General features: G+C 46.2%; 1 protein-coding gene across 1 annotated transcript in view; it reads right to left on the bottom strand.

Moving 5' to 3' along the window:
- The window catches only part of LOC111159481 (murine retrovirus integration site 1 homolog), a 77428-nt gene extending 71650 nt beyond the window's left edge, over positions 1-5778 (bottom strand). Inside the window, 2 exon segments of the mRNA XM_022521990.1 lie at positions 5582-5709; positions 5712-5778. Of these exon segments, the coding sequence (XP_022377698.1) occupies positions 5582-5709; positions 5712-5778 (195 nt within the window).
- Positions 5779-16946: the final 11168 nt, after the last annotated feature.

Below are 16946 nucleotides of genomic sequence, written 5' to 3'. Positions count from 1 at the left end.
TTTATATATATTATTCTGGTAATTAAAGTCAAGCTGCCTGGGGTTTAACTCTAGGCTCAGTGACTTAGCTGTATTAGCTAGTACACATTACTTTGCCTTACTGTGCTTCAAATCTTCATCCCTAAATGGAGATAACAACAGTACATATCCCACAGAGATTTTCTGAAAATCAAATGAGATAAAGTGTCCCACAAACCTAGCACAGTGTCTGGAACATAGGAAAGTTTCCTTAAAGGTTCACTGTTTGTTAGCAGCTATTACTGTAAGTCTCAGGTTACAGATGCTGAAACAGGCAAAATGAGTAACTTACTCCAGGTCCCACTCAGGGATGTGAAGCCCAGCTCTTTCCACACTGCCATAATACCTATACCTTGCATTCCTATGAAATGGAAACATTTCCTGTCCCTTCTAGAACTCCCTGGCTGCTTGGGGAAGCCCACTTGGTATTTTTCTCTTCTAAAAGGACAGCTGAGCATGCTCAGCTCTGGGTCTGTCCCACTGACAAATGTTGGTAAGTTAGGATGGGTCTCTTACTACACTGACACAAACAGGGAGAGAATTCCAGATTCATCATGGCAGCAGCTACCATGATCCCCAATTCTGAGCCAAAAGAGGAGGCCCAGCAGCTTTGTGGTCAGAGGTTCTAGGAGCTCCACAACCAATCCCTTGCTATTAGGGCCACACACAGAGGGCTGATTCTCCGGAGCACATGCCAACCTAATTTTCAGTTAATTAAAAATTGGAGGTGGGGATAGCGGTGGGAGCAGGGATGCTACTGGTTAGTTGAGTGCTGCAGTAATCTTAAGTCAAAAAGATGCTGCTGTATAACATGGGTAAGCATCAAGTTGTCTAGAGGATCAGAAAATGCAGTACAAAGTAGGCATATAGGGAGATGTACAGAGGGAGTAACTCGTGTGTGGCCAGAACCAGGAATTGCATAGTGATCTGTGTTTTTAGGAGTCAGTGTGCATCGAGTTGAGCTGTTTTATTGTCTGATGGCTGAGAAAGAATGAAGAAGGCATAGGAAGCACAGTTTCTCAGCAGGATGTGTGACACTGAGCCCCATGGGCTCAGGCATTGGAGAGGATGGCAAGCAGAAGTAAGACCCTATAGTGCTTTGGAGTGTGCATGGCAGTGCATTTGCGGGGCCCAGGTTGGCTATCTCAGACAGGGACTTCAAAAGAACAGGACAGTGCCTGTCCTCAGGCACCCAGTGCTCCCATAGAGGGCCGCAGAGGCAGAGCCCCAGCTGCCAGGCTGTCTGGTTTCAAATCCTGGGCCTGCTGCTTATGAGCTATACAAACTTGAAGGAAGCTACTTAATTTCTCTGTGCTTCAGCTTCCTCAGCTACAAAATGGGGATGATGATACTTACCTCATAAGGTTGATTGAAAGTTTAAAAAGTTAATATAGTAGAATAGTGCCTGGCATTATTATTAAGTGTTGTGGACAATGGAGATGGGGGTGGGAGTTCGTCAGGGGGTGGTGGAAGGGGAGCTACCGAAACAGACATGAAAGGTGGAGGTCTGCTTATGAGTTCACATTGACGTGCACCTGGGGACTTCCAGAAAGCCCTGAAAGAGGATGGGGATTGTCGGGGTAGAAACTAGAGCCAGCTGTTAGAGCTAACCTGAAAGTCTTTGCACATTCAGGTTTACAAGGCACTTCTGAGGAAGCCATGCTTTTCCAACAAGTCAGCTTTCTGACATGGCTGCTGGTCACAGGCCAGGAAATGGTTGATGTCCTGGTCTTGCTGCCTCTCAGGCCCAGGGCCAGGTCTAGTGCCCCATGATTAGGGGAGACAGGTAGGTATGTGCCCAAAGGAGAGATCTGGGAGCAATTCCTGGAGGAAGAGAGGAAAAGGGACTCTGGAAGGATGCATAAACTGCCTTCCTCCATCGGTAGGTTTTCACCCCACTATAGGCAGTTGTGGAGGGCAGAACTGAGAGGCAGTCACAGGGAGGAAGTACCAGCTTGACCAGCAAGCCAAACTGGCCAACCACAGCACAAATTTCCTTGAGAGGTGGGGAGTTCCTCTGTATAGAGCTACTTCTACAAACTCCCAAGATCCAACCCAGAAGACACTGATTTGATAGGCCTAGGTTGGCAGAGGAATCCAGATTTAACAAGCTTCCAGGTAACTGTCTGGGGGGGGGGGTCACACTATGCAGAACTTTGCCTGCCTGGGAGGGAAGGGTCTCAGATGAGATCTAGTATTCCTTCTAGCTCTTAGCTCTGATGATCTGTCATTCTGTGGTCCCTTAAGGTCCCAGACTTGTATCCCGACAGCTTTTATTGCTGCCAAAACCTCTTGGCTATAAGCTTATTCATTTGAGCCCCTCCCTGTTCTAGGGCCAACCCAGAAAACACACTCAGGACATAACCTCACTGAGTGCATTGTCCAGAAGCTTTATTTCTTTGTGGGTCTTGATTACAGCTTCTGATTAGGGACCTCAAGGATGTGTGTGTGTGTGTGTGTGTGTGTGTGTATGTACGCATGCATGTAGAGAGAAAAACAGGATCTAGGTCTGCAGCTTTTGTGTTTTTGTGTGAGAAGTTCTCAGCTAGTGTTCATGTCAGTGATGGGAAATGGGGGCTGGGGTTTGAGGAGCTAGAAGTAGGACTGGACCCGGGGGAGCTGTAAACTCAGAAGGATGCTCTGGTTCTTTGCCTGCTTCACAGAGAAGGAGTTCACACGGTGCTAGGAATTTCAGCCAAATCCTCCTCGCCAACCCGGCTTTCCTGGCTGCCTGATTTCCGCTGCTCCCAGGAACTTGCACTCCAGCCCCTGGAGACTCCAGCCCTATTCACAAGGCCTGACCTTCCCCTGAGGCTGTGGCTGCCTGAGAAGCCCAATGTAGATGTCTGATGGGTCAAAGAGGGAAGTGTTCTTCACTGACAATGCCCATGGACTTCTGGAGCACTCAGGGAGGCCTAGTGCCTATCAGTAAGGGCAGAGAATATAAAGATACTGCATCTGATGTCATCTTCAGTCTAGGGTTTAATCTGCCCCAGCCCCATGGTCCTGCAAGTCAAAAAGGTGCTAGAGGGCTGGGCTGATCAGAGTCTAGGAGGCAGCCACTAACACTTGCCCAGAGGAAGAGATGAGGAAGCAGAGGCACAAAAAAGTTAACAGGCTCACAGGAGGTCTTTTGACCAGGATGTGGGGGAGCCCAGCTTGGTCTGACTCCAGAGCCCACATTCTTAAATCCTGTGTTAATGGTCCTCCCTTAAGGACCTGGGCATTAGCTCACCTGAAGTCCTCATGGGTCCTTCTCCTGCTGGGCTCCAGCAATGTAGAGGCTATGGGTATCACAAACACTTCCTTTATTGTCTTGACTTCCCAAAGGCACAGAGATAGAATCATGGCATCTGAAGGCCCTTCAGAAATCATGGGAGTCCATGCCCTCATGTTACAGAAGTCTGGTTCTGGTTCAAGGTCACAAGGAGAATGAGCCTGTGGAAAGCTGGAATCTGGAGCTCCTGCTATTCAGTTAGGGCTCTCTGACCCTCAAGTGTGTGATTAGCTCATGGATTCCCTTCCCTGGCTTGGCTGTGCCTGGAAATTCATGTTCACCTCTGACCCATTGGAGCTGCACCTAGGTGTGATTTGAAGTCGTAATGGTCAAGAGGGCTATCAGGCTTTTGTGCTATCTTGTCTTAGTCTCCTGAGAAGGCTTAAAGGTTATTTAGAGAGATGAGATGATGAACTAAAGGTAAACTAAACTCAGTGTAAAAAGATCTCTTCACTAACAGTGGCGTTGCAGCTTTGCCAATTAATTATGCTTTCTTTCTTTCTTTCAGAGCACTTGTATTCTTGGGGAGCATGGCATGACAGCTGTTTGGGGGAGCTGGCTAGGATTCAGGAGCCAGATTTTACATCAGAATCTGGCTTCAGCACACTGTTGTTATTAGTGAGGTGGAAGGGGTCAGGAAGGGCCATGGTAAGAAGGAACCCAGGGCTAGGGAGTAAGGATGCTAAGGGGACAGAACCTGGGAAAGTCATGACTGAGAAGGGGGAGCAGTCACATTTGAATCCAGACGCGATCTCTTGCTTTATGCTGTCATAACCTTCTTTCATCTTCAAACTTTCAGTGTATTAAATTTTTTGTTGGCTAAAACTTATAGCCCACTATTACCAGTGTTTTAAGGGAATTGTCCATGCTTGGTTAGGAGCAGTGGTAGAAAAGCGGCAGCAACAGAGTACCCAGTTTGGGGAAGACCAGACATCACCCATAAGAGAGCAACCTGCCACTGAGACCAACTGACATACAGCATCCACCAGCCCCATGACATTCCTGGAAGAGGTTTAATAAAACACTGAGCTGACTGCTGGTGCCAAATGCATGGGGGCTTGGCTTACCGCCACTTAGAAATTCAAGGGCTCCCCAAGTGTACCAAGTTCTACAACATCTTAATCCAAGTTTGGGAGAGGGAGATACAAGAAGCCATTCTTTTCTAAGTATTTACTATCTGAGTTCCCACAATTATTCCCACATGTGAATTCCCACATGCAAGAAAACAAATGTCATCCGAACATGAAAATGTTCACTGAGAGTCTGCCCACTTACCAAATTAATGCTCACTCATACATCCTTCCCTCCCTTAACAAGTCCCTTCAGGCTGAGGTCAGTTCGGACATCTGTCAGATATGATGGGGTAGTACAAGTGCAAACCAACTGCAAAGTTCATAAAATCAAAGAAAACAGAATTGGAAAACTTCACATGCAAGGTCTTGGACCAGTGAAGAGCAAATGGAGCTGGAGTAGATAACAAAGAAAAAATTACAAGGATGATGAGACAAGATAGGTTCTTTATGAGAAAATGATTTGCATATTGAAGGATCCATAGAGGTCCTTGGGAAAATGAATGAAGCCCTTAAATATTAAACACATAGTCTCTTAACTGAGGTGCTGTAAAGTAAAATTGTGAGGGATGTGGTTCATGTGAACAAATTATCATGTTGGCATAAAGAATACACCAATGGCAAAATCAACACAATTCTTTTTCCTTCTAAAAAAAGGAGCACACAATCAATTTTTTGTTATATGTACAGCTAAAATAATTTGTTTTCATAATTTCATTTGTACAATGCAATCACAATGAGATCCTTTAAGTTTATTTCTTTTCATCATTTTTTTTTGCAATACAATTTTACTGAAAATCTTTTCCACTATCTAGTATAAAATTTTGATCTTCATTTTAAGTAGACTCAGTTTAAATGGCCTTTTGCTGGTGACCATAATCCTGACATGACAAGGCCCTCTGTGCTGACAGTTCTCCTCCAAGTCTTTCTCCATTCTAGGAGGGTGCCTTCAGGGTTAGTGTGGTTGGACCTCCCAGGAAACTTCAGTCAGACATGGAGGTTCCACTCTCAGGATATACAGGGGGGCTTGGCCAATTCAAATGGACTCTGGGTATTTATTCCTCAGTGTGGCAGCCACATACCTTCCCCAGGTGCCCACTGCAGCCTGCACAGGCTGTCAGCAAACTCTCTAGCCAGGCTGAGTGATGTGGCACCAGCCCAGGGTACTTGGCTTGGCCCCTGCCAGACTAACTGCAGGCAAGGAGGGGGCACTTACTTGGCCGGTGGGGCTCTGGGCTGCCTGTGGCTCTCCAGGGGGCTCCTCGTCCTCGGGAATGTGGGGCATGGCAGCCTCCTGGCGGGAGTGGCCGCGTGTGCCCGGAACCTCCACGGCGTCAGCCCCAAGATGCTCCAAGAGGCCTGGGCTCCGCAGGCTGAGGAGACGCCAAAAGGACAAGTCAAATCCACTCCCATCCCTGACCCAGGCTGGATTCCATTTCCAGGAGCCATGAGCTGCAGAAAAAGCCTGCTTGAGTTTGCATCAACACCAGAGGTTGGACTAGGCTAGGAGAGGGCATTTGGAATTGCATTTCCTCCTGTTCATTTGCTCTGTTTACAAAGTCAGAGATGACCTTAGAGATTTTCCATCTAATTTGGTCCTTAGAGTAAACACAGCTATCCCAGAAGGGAGAAAATTCCTTCAAACTCCTCAAAGCCATAGCTAATGGAGGACATTCCATTGGGATCAGATTTGTACTTATGTATCATTTATTAAGCGCCTACTACATACCAGGCACTATCCTAAGAGCATTTCCAACATCACCTAATTAATCCTCATAATGACCTCTGATGTAGGTATTAGTATTCACATTTTATAGAAGAGAGAATGGCTTCAGAGTGTGGTAGCCATTTGCCAAAATAATATAAAGAACCAAGCATTTGAATTCCAATCTTCCAATTTTGCGGCCAAGGCTCTTTTCACTCTACCACATAGCCTTCCTTCCCTGGGTTGAGTAAGAGGAGGTTGTTTCTTGACTTTGTACCCCATGGCTGGCCTCATGTCCATCAACATCTTTTCTGACCCTCGGTATGGGGCTCTCTCACTTGAGGGCAACCCTCAACGGGCCTGTGATTCTGGAGGCTCCGCCAGGGTGGATCTTGTGTACCTTCTGCAGTGTCCACCTGGAGCAGCCTTTCTTTGCTTCCCCAGAAACCAGGCTTATCCTGTCTCATGGTGTAGCAAACTTGAGGCCCAGCTGGTATTGACCCAGTCAGCATAATCTCACTTATCTCACCATAGTGATTGGCTCAGGGATAGAAAATAGGTCCACTGTAAACCAGTGAGCACACTGCAGTGTTCTGGGACCCAGGTGCTTTACCTTGCTTTGGGTGGTAGAACATACAGATGTAAGACCTGATGTTACTGATGCCATTTTGTTTCCATTTGGAAGTCCAGACTAAGGATAAAACTGACACACATAGAGAAGGCAGTAGGGCCAAGACACTTGCAGAAAAAAAGGTTCATCTCTGACCAAAGTTCACCTGAAGCCTGAATTCTTTCTGTACCCACCAGTTATACAAACAATTAAATTTCTTAGTGTTTAAGTAAATTTGGGTTGGTTTTACCTATACCTAGTAATTTATAACTACTTGTCCTAACTTGTAACTACTAACTACTGTTACTTATAACTACTAACTATTTTTTCATGTTTCTCACCAATCAAGAGGTCTAGGATCATGATCTCTCCAACAGACCTGAACCAGTGGGCCTGGCTCCTCTGCTTCTTCTTAGAAAAGGCCAGTAATGTGAGGTTTCAGTCTGGAGACGAAGGATAGCAAGGTATAAAGAACACAGGCCTTGGAACCTTATACCTGGATTTGAGTTCCCACTCTGCCACTCACAGGCTGTATGGCTTTGAACATTGGCTTTACCTCTGAGCCTCACTTTCCTTGTCAGAGGAATAGAGATAAGAATGTCTCCCATGCAGTAATGTTCTAAGGATGAAATGATATAGAGCAGTGAGCACAGAGTAGATGCTCACAGAGGCCACCTGATTGGAGATCTTCAGCCCAGGAAGCTCAGCCAGAGTCCATAGGCCTTTACCTAGCCTCTTCCCCTACTAAACACCTCCAGGTCCTCTTTCCCTAATGGGGTGGGAGAAGCCTTCAGGGACCTGCAGAACAAGCAACCAGCCTAGTTCTATAACTTCAGAGATTTCCTGAAGTCGCTGATCTGCTAGTCAGCAGATGAAAGCCACCCGATGCAGATGCAGACCCTGCCCTCAGACACGGTCAGGGGCTACTGGGACGCACACAGGAAAAATAAAGAACACTGTCATTTATTGAGTACCTACTATGTCCTAGGTCCTATGTAAGGGTGCTGGCTGCAGGAAGCTATAGGTGGAAGTCAGAAAGCCCTACCACCTCCCATGATACTAGATATTCTTCTGGTGCCACAGGGAAGGCCCGAGGGCCTAGAGGCAGAGGGTTGTGGGCAGGCTCAGATCTGACATCAGCCACAACTCTGACAGATGCCCCTATCCAACATACACACCATTGACTGTGCTTCCTGAGGAAGGCAGGGATTTGATTCATCATTGATAACTAGAAGAGAAATTGCTTGTCGACTGGTATTTAAAGAACTAGAGAACTTTAGCCACGGGGTTGGTCAATGTGACCACCATCTTGACTTCTATCAGTCTCGGCAGTGGAATGGTAGCCCCATTCAGCTCTCAAACAATTGGGGTGACCTCTGCTGGTCAACTCAAGAAGTCTCATCTCAAGTAGGAAATCCATGAACTAAATCATTTGTTCATTCACCACACTGACTTTACACAGACCCTACCAGGCCCTGTGCCAGGTGCTGGTGACTTAAAGATGATGAAGATGTGGTACTCCTTGGGGAGCAGAGTCCAGTGGTTGGAGGCAGTATGAAAACAATGTAACTGTTAAGACTTTGAAAGTAAGAGAAGTGGCAGGATCTCAGAAAAGGATCCCCAACTCTGAAAATCGGGACAGGTGAGATAAAGTTTTAGACTAGATCCATGTTAGAAATGGTGTTTGAGCTGAACCTTGAATACTGAAATGCCGAGTGAAATTTCTCTGAACAGAATAGCTAGAGGAGAAGGTGAGACAGGAAGGGAGAAGCCCTACTGAACAGATTCAATCTGTCTCTTGAGAATGAGACTATAAGACCAGGGCATACTATGTGACTTATCCCAACCAGCCACTGTATGGATGAAATAAGCAACAGATCTACCCAAAGGTTGGCTCTGTGATTAATTTCTATTACCTTTACTTGGATTTCAGCAGCAGTGATATCAGTGGTGCTGGACAAAGTATATGGTCACAGGGGTTGACATTAGCAAAAGGCTATCCACAAACCCCAATTATACTGGGAAAGTTGGTGCACTTCCCTAGAAACCTCTTAAACAATGATGGATTTATGTGAAGGTTCAGCCTGTCTTAATAGTAATATGGTTCCCAAAACATGGGAGGTGACAGTTCTACTTTCTTTTCCACCTTAATCTATACGAAGTATATTGTACTCTGAGTGGTAAGAAGGGTTCAGACAAATTGGAGTATGTTCCAAAAAGGGGAAGTAATATGCAGGAAGCAAGAATTTGTCTTTAAAGAACTAAAGATCTTTAGCCTGGAAAATAGATGGTGCAGGGAAAAAATAAAAGTGCTTCTCAGATACTTGAAGTTCATTCCTGTAATTTTGTTGTCCCCAAAGGATAAGTGCATGACCAATGAATGAAAGGTCAGATCAAGGCAAGGGAATCCTCTCTAGTGGTTGGAACTATTTGAGATGAAACAGGCTACTTTTTAAGGTAATAAATTCCCCACTCCTGGGAGAGTTCCAGCAAAGTCCAGGGTAATGGTCATAGGATTCCTAACACACTCCAGGGGCCATTTTCAACCCTAGGTGTCACTGAATTCTTTGACTCTTCCTAGGGACAAGAAACCACGAATGTAATGGTCCCATTTCATACGATTCTGGGATCATGGTATCCTAAAGTCACATAAAAAAATATCTCATTTTCTGTCCCTCCTCCCCTCCTGCTCTTCAAGAAAGACCTTAATTTAAGTCAGTCCCTTGGTCAGAAAGCAAAGCAAAACAGAAATGAATTAAGTGAGACAAGCACTAAGAGATGTAAGTTGCTGCAGGACAAAGCAGAGTGGAGGCTGGCTGTGGCCCCACGTTTGACAAACCAGAACCCTGAACCCCTCAGGGGGAGCCCCAGCAGCCCTGCCTGCCAAGGCCATTCCCACGCTGCTCCTGCCCTGTTTGCTTGCTCTCCCGTCCATTATTATAAACTCTCTGCTTAAAATAGCAAGGTAGCAGCAGAGTCCTTCCCCCAGGGCGACATCTGGGTTCTGCTGGAGCTTGTGGGCACATGGGCCTTGCATCCATCACAACAAAGTTAGGAATATAATCTGCAGGAAGTGGTGATCTAGAGCACCGACCCATAAAAGGAAAAAATATTTAGTAATGTTTGGTCTCTGAGCTGCTCCTTCTTTAACCCATTTTCAGGGCCCTTCTAACTACCTCTTTAGCCTGGTGGGTAAAGGGTTAGACAGGTCATTGTCAAGAACGAGTCAGCTTTTTGGATTCTACTCATTCTGTCCCCAGCCAGTGCTTAATAATACAGTTTGGTCCATTTTACAGGAAGGAAAACTGAGGTGCAAAGGAGGAAAATAACTTAACTGGGTCCAGTAACCTTTGTACCTAGTGCAAATTACCTAAGCCTCTGCTGGGATAATGCTCCAATCATTTGTGTAACTGATAAGGCCAAACGTCTCTAATCCATCTTTAAATATTTTATCTGCCCCCAACCATGCTCATGAAAGAAAGCAAACTATTATACTTTTCTTCATTCTCTCATTCATTAGATATTTCTAGTTTGCCTACTGAGTGTCACATACCATGCTAGGTGCTTTCAAGTGCTATCTTGCTTAACCCCTGTGAGAAGGGTTTTATTATTTCCATTTTACATATGAAAGAAGTAAGGATCAGAGAGGTTCAGTAACTTGCTTGAGCTACCACAGCAAATAAGCGCCAGGCCAAGGATTATAATGCAGGCTAGTCTGACCCCAAACGCATCATCTCCCTCTCCTCTCCTCTATCTCCTCCACCTGGAGTTCTGCTAAAGTACAGTAGAACCCAACAGAGGAAACTGCCCCACAGAGAACTGGAATGTACATTCCCAGTGGAGCCATGGGTGGTGGTGGGGAGGCAGGGCAGAGGAAGCAGCAGCTTGTCAGGCAGAGGTCTTATGAGGGCAAAAGTGTGGGCCTACAGTTTGAGGTTGCAGGACTCCCACTGTAGGGTAACAAATGCACCCATTTACCTATCCATCTATCTGTCAGGCTATCCATTCACCCACATGCCTTCTGACTTCTCCATTCATACAACTGTCCATTTGTTTGCCTTTGAAACTTTCACCCCAGAAAGTCCCACACTTGTTAGATCAGCTGCACAGGCTCTGCCCCCTGGAAAAGCCACTGTAGGGCCCTGTGGGCTGTGGGGAGAGTGCAGGAGGGCAGGAGAGGACTGCTCTGATGGAGTAGCCATTCAAACATAGGCATGCCCATCCACAGCTGGCATCTGCACCCTGCACCTCCATCCTGCACCCCTAAGCCTGTGGGAGGGACACTGGCTTCCTGTGGTAGTTGCCCATGTCCCTGCAAGCACCATCACAGCTCATGATTTAGCAAGGGCCTTTACAGAAACCTCATAAGTACTATTTTTTTTTTTTTAAAGAATGTATTTATTTCAGAGGGAGAGAGAAGGAGAGCACTAGCAAGGGAGAGGAGCAGAGAGAAAAGCAGTCTCCTGGCTGAGCAGGGAACCCAACACCGGTCTCTATCCCAGGATCCTGGGATCATGACCCAAGCCGAAGGCAGATGCTTAACTTACTGAGCCACCTAGGTGCCCCATTACTATTATTATGAACATTATTAATCCCATTTTACAAGTGAGGAAACAGAGCCCTGAAGACTTTCTCAAAGTCACAAAACCCATGAGGTCTGTCTGACTCCCCAGTCCCCAAATGGTCAAGCGCACTAGCTCACGGGTAGTGGTCTTGGCAAGCAGTGGCCATTATAATGGCCCCAAGAATGCCTCTTCCAGAGCCTTGCCATCAGCCCAGGGGAAACCAAACCGCTCTCTGAATCACAGTGACCCAGGAGCACAGTCTACAAGCTGAGTGGCTCTCACATTTTCTTTGTTAATCTTTGGGTGTCCGGGGAAGAACCAAAGGCCCTTCTGGAGAAAAAAAACGGGTTAACCCAGACTCCACTGACCTTTCTGGAGTGACTCAGAATTCTCAGAAGGGAGGTTTTTTGTTCTTCCAGCTTTGAATTTTTGCTTTCATTTTAGCAACACAAAGAATTTGAAAGAGATTAGGTTGCTATTAATACCACTGGTCTATCTCTAGATGAAGAATTTGATGAAGGAAATTGTTTGGGGTGAGTGCACACACATCTCTCTCAGTCCCTCTGCAAATTCAGAGGATGACAGAGAGGGCCACTGGAGACCAGCCAGTCCTGCCTCCTGCTCCCATCTTACAGGTCCAGACAAGCGCAAAGACTTAATCAAAGCCATACTTGTGAGTGAGGGGCCATCAGAGAAGGTCCCAGAACCCCTATTCCCCAGGACTTGCTACAGACATCAGCTTTCTGCCTCTGATTTTGAAGGTCTTGCTTTTGGTATATGATAAACAAATGTGTCCATGCTGTGAAAGCAGGCATCTTTAGGCAGTGCCTCCCAATCTTCCTCCTCCTGTGGTTACTCTCATGGGAGAGAGAGGGTTCTCCCTGGTTCCTGATCTCACCCCAGGGCAGTCCCCCCACACACTTGGAAAATCTGGGGCATCAGAGATCAGGTCAAAGTGCTGAGAGGCACTTCTGTGTGTCCCTGGGCCTGGCTAACTGCAGAACTGGGTCCTAGATCCCACAAGCAAGCCTGAGCAGGGTTCAGCTCAGGAAAACACCATCCTGCTTCCTAACCTTGGGATGCTGCAAGAGGGCTTTGGAACCTGGAAGATTGGATTCTAATTCTCTTCTGCCTCTTCCCTGCTGGATTAGTCTCCCCTGGCCACTGTTTCTTCATCTGTAAAATGGAGACTCTATTAGGGTTGTTATAAGAATTAACTTAGAGAATACAGGCAAGATGCTGGCGCATCGTATGTACTCAACGAGTTCCTTTCCCACTCTCTGAATAGGGCAGTTGAGTTCTCTGAGTCATGGCATCAAAATCGAAGCAGATCCAGAGAGTCTGCCATTAATCCTGAATAGCAGAGTTCAAGCTTCGTCTCTTGCAGGTAAAGGAGATATATTCCTGACCTTGCCAGGACTTCTCTGTACAAACTTGTAGATAAAAGGCAGTTAGACGTGATTGGAATTAAACCCATCAGGGGCTTTACACACTGGCATTTACTCTTGTTGACAAACATACTTTGCTGTTGGGCAACCAGTGGGGTTAGAGAGAGAGGGAAAGTGCTGTGGTCATCCCAGGGCTATGCTGTGGTCAGTTGCAGGTCTGCATTGTGGTCAGCCATTGATCTGTGCTGCGGTCATCTCAAACCTGTTCTGTGGTCATCTCAGGTCTATGCTGTGGTCAGCTCTAGATCTGTGCTGTGGTCAGTCCCAGGGAAGCAAGGGTAGAGTATAGAAGGGCAGAAGAAAGATGCAACAGAGAGGGAAAGATGAGGGGCTGGAAGAGACTTCCCAATGACTTCTTGCCCTCAACACAATCTCTCTGCTCCACAGAGGCAGGGGGGATGACAGGGGCTGCAGTCTGGCAGTGCTTCAGGGAGGCTGGTCCTGAGCACTTCCCAATACCCCATGGTGTCTCCACCCTCTAGCCATGCTCTCCAGGCCTGAGGATTTCTTATAGGTTCTGTTGGCTGGGGGTACCTTCCTCCCCCAATTCAGGCCCATTCCAGCCCTGGAGTGAACCAGCTTCTGGCTCAGACCAGTGTCATGACCATGTCCAGGAGGAGATGCTGAGCCAGCCCCAATAGGAAGAGTGCAAAATTTGGCAGCCACTGTGCTCAGCAGAGGGTTGGAGTAGGGGACACCTTAGATCTCGAAAATAGTAACTGACCCCTCCCTTCCCCTCACATTGCCTTTCCCCTCACACAAACATGGAGGCCATTCTGTGCTCATTGCCTCAGGGAGAGGTGTAGCAGCAAGGGGTATGGTCTCTGCCTCATATGTAGTGAGGGGCTAGCCCTTAGGGAGATGAAGAGGGCTCAGGGTACAGAAAAGAGATTTGGGAAAAGCACCCTAAGTAAGCATAATTCTCCCCTCATCCCCAGGACTAGTAAGATTATGGGGCAAGGGGCAGACAGGAGAGGCCATGTAAAAGCAATGAGAGTATGGACTCTGGTGAGGTACTGGAAAAGAGCCTATGCCCTGCTTCCCTGGAGAGATGGGGGGAAGTCCCGAACTCTAAGAGCAGAGAGATCTTGGGTCCCGTTTCCCAGTCAGAACCCTGAGGAAAAGACCCCAAAGAGCAGTAATGGTTGTTTGGAATGACTTGATAGACAAGGCCTTCGGACAGCTCACAAGACTCCTCTCATCCCAGGGGATGGGTGGGTGAGGGCAGAGGGCACATGGCACAATCATTTCTATGTAGCCAGGAGCAAAGTTGCCAGACTTGAAGGTGCCTTGAGAAGTCTGATTCAGGGGTCATCTACTGGTCAACAACTCACAGAAAGCATGGTGTATATCTTGTCAAGTAGGCCAGGACAGATGATGTCGGGTACAAGAGCACACTTCTCACCCTAACTCCCTGGCACTCAGGAAGCTCCTTGGACCTTGGGTACCATTTTGGAGGAAGTGGGTTGGTGAAACCCTCAAATTCCTGGGATTGGGTTCTAGGTAACCTGAAAAATGGTCAAGCCAGGGCCAGATCTCACTCCAGCCGAGCCCAACCCCCAGCCATGACAGGAAGTCAGCCAAAACATTTCCCCAGGTTTCCTCCCCAGCTTGTTCACTTCAGCAATTCTTTTTTAAAAATAAGTCCACTTGAAAAAATTTTCTCTTCTTGGAAATATGTGCAATTGCTCAATCGGAGGCAGTTCAAAGGCACTGGAAACAGCAAAAAAGTATCTGAGCCTCCCATTTAGCTCCCAGCAGAAATAAATCTTGCCCAGTTCTCTTTGTTCCAGGCCGCCCAGCAGCCTCTTCCCTGAGTCACTCACTCCAGGGTGACATGAATCATCACCCTAGGGTCAAGGACCACACGGTTTTCCCTGGGTCTGTGTGACTGACCAGGGCACTGAGGGGCCATCAGGAAGCACGGAGGACCAAGAGCCTCCTCCTAGGTCCTGGGCCTGAATCTGCCCTCCCAGATGTGTGACCCGGGGGAATCCCTCAGCCTGTGTGACAAGGAGGTAGATTTATAGCTCTTCCAACTTGTCCTTTCTTGGAGCTTCTCCAGTGGTGTACTAATTGTCAAGAATTTTGTGAGCTGGTTGTTAAACACAGACATCATTAAAAATTGAATTGTAGCTTTGTGCTGTGGAAGTATTATAGCCAATGAGGTTTATCCAAGGCGTGATTATTGCTAATTAAGAATTAAGTTACAATAAATGACACTAAAAACGAAATAAATACCCACAATGATCCTAATTATTTTGCTACATCTTATTGTTAAATCATCTCTTGAGAAGATTTAGTTTTATTTTATCTGTGGGGGGAAACACTATATAATGATGTGCTACTGTGCATTGCTTTCCAACTTCACATTCAGTGAATGTGGAGTTAGTAGCTGAAATTGGTGATGGTGTCACAGAAATCAGCAAATCAACAAATGCTCCATGTCAAGTCTTTTTGTCTTAAATATTTACCAGCTCACCAATGAGCCTCTCTGTCCTGGGCTCAGCTCCTTGCCCCTGCCAGGGTGCAGAAGGAATGCAGATGACTTTAATATCACCCCATGATAGCAGAATTACAGAGATCTGATGGCCAGTTACCTTTGCACAATGCTGCTTATGTGTACCATGTCCCGAACAAGATGCATCATTTCTTCCCCTCCCCAACCCCGCCTTCTCCCAAGCCCACTCTTCCTGTACCCTAGTGAATGGTACTCAGACTAAAAACCCAGAAGTCATCATAACTCCCCCCTCTCCATCACCCTACAATCAGTTGGACTCCGAGTCCTGTCGGTCTTAGTTCAGACATGTCTTTGATTGCTTCCCTGCCATGGATCTGGGTGAACTGTGTCACCGCAAAAACCTTCTTTTTCTCTTTCCCTCTGGTCTGGCCCTTTCCAACCACACTCTACATGATGCCGGAGAAGTCCCTCCAACATATAAGTTGGACTGTCCTGCCCCTTCTTAAGGAAGACAGAGTGTGGTAGGCCAGGGAATACTGGTGCCATCTAATGAGAGCAGTTACTATTCAGTTCTGAGGTCTTGAAAAATTATGTGGGAGGCCAAGCCCTCTCCACACAGAAGCATCCTGCCAGTCCAGTGGCCATGCCTCTGACAATGTCATCAATTCAAACTCAGCACAACATTTGGTAGCAAGCAAGAGATATGGTACAGTGAAAATAGCAGGGTTTTGGAAGTGAAATAGACCAGGTTCCAGGATAGCTCTGGCCCTTACAGCTCCGTGAAACTTGACAAAGCAATGAATGTTCTCTGGGATCAGGCTATCATTTGGAAGATGGAGCTAAGATACTTCTCTAAAAGGATTGTTAGGAGACTTAAACAAAATAAAGCATGTGTCCGGCACATAGTAGATTCCTAGGAAATGTTCTTTTACTCGCCTCTGAGAAAGAGAATATTGATTAACAAAAGTCACTTTGCTTCATGCCACACAGGGCTTACAATGTAGGTATACTCCTTCCCATGCACTCGAAAGCTCAGTTTTCTGCTTCGCCAGCCCTTAAAAGCAGTGAGAAGGGACTGCAGGAAGGAAGCAGCTACATTCTGAAGAGAAGATATCAGCTCTCAGCTTGGCACACACTCTCTGACTCCTTCCTTGTCAGCTGAGTTCAGCCCCAGTTTATAGCCCAGCCGGAAGCTGGCAGGCATGAATGAAGCCAAGCTCTGATGTTGGCTCCCTGGAAAAGACAGGAGAGCAAGTTCCATTTCAGAACAGTTCTATCCAAGATGGTTAAAATGCGTAGTTTGACACTTTAGACATAATCATTTTTGTTCACAATATATTGACTGAGGGGAAAAATAGGTAGTATGATTGTACTTTGAGAGCACTTACATAAATATTTTTAGTATTTTAATAAATTTAATTTTTAATAAATTTAATAAATTTAATAAAATTAATATTTTAACAAAATACATAAATATTTTTATGTGAAATAGATATAGATAGATTATGGCTACATATTAGGGAGAGAAGTCTGGAAAGTTAAAACCCAATTGTTAAAAGTGGTCATCTTCAAATGGAATTATGACTAAAATCAATTTAACACCTTTTAAATATTAGTATCTGTATTTTTTTTCATTTTTTTTCCCACAATGAGTATGACTTACTTGCATAATAAATGAAGGATTGTTGAAGGTGTTCTGAAAAATTACTTAGGACAGTTTGTGCCTGATCACGGACTACTTAGGCATTAATAGTCCTTGTTTCAGTATGTGCTAGTTGAGGCTCTGAACCTT

This window comes from Enhydra lutris, unplaced genomic scaffold (assembly GCF_002288905.1).
Source record: "Enhydra lutris kenyoni isolate GAN:26980312 unplaced genomic scaffold, ASM228890v2 scaffoldscaffold68, whole genome shotgun sequence".
In the NCBI taxonomy this organism is placed as follows: domain Eukaryota; kingdom Metazoa; phylum Chordata; class Mammalia; order Carnivora; family Mustelidae; genus Enhydra; species Enhydra lutris.
The sequence above is the reverse complement of the archived record's forward strand: the minus strand, read 5'-3'. Positions and strand labels throughout refer to the sequence as shown.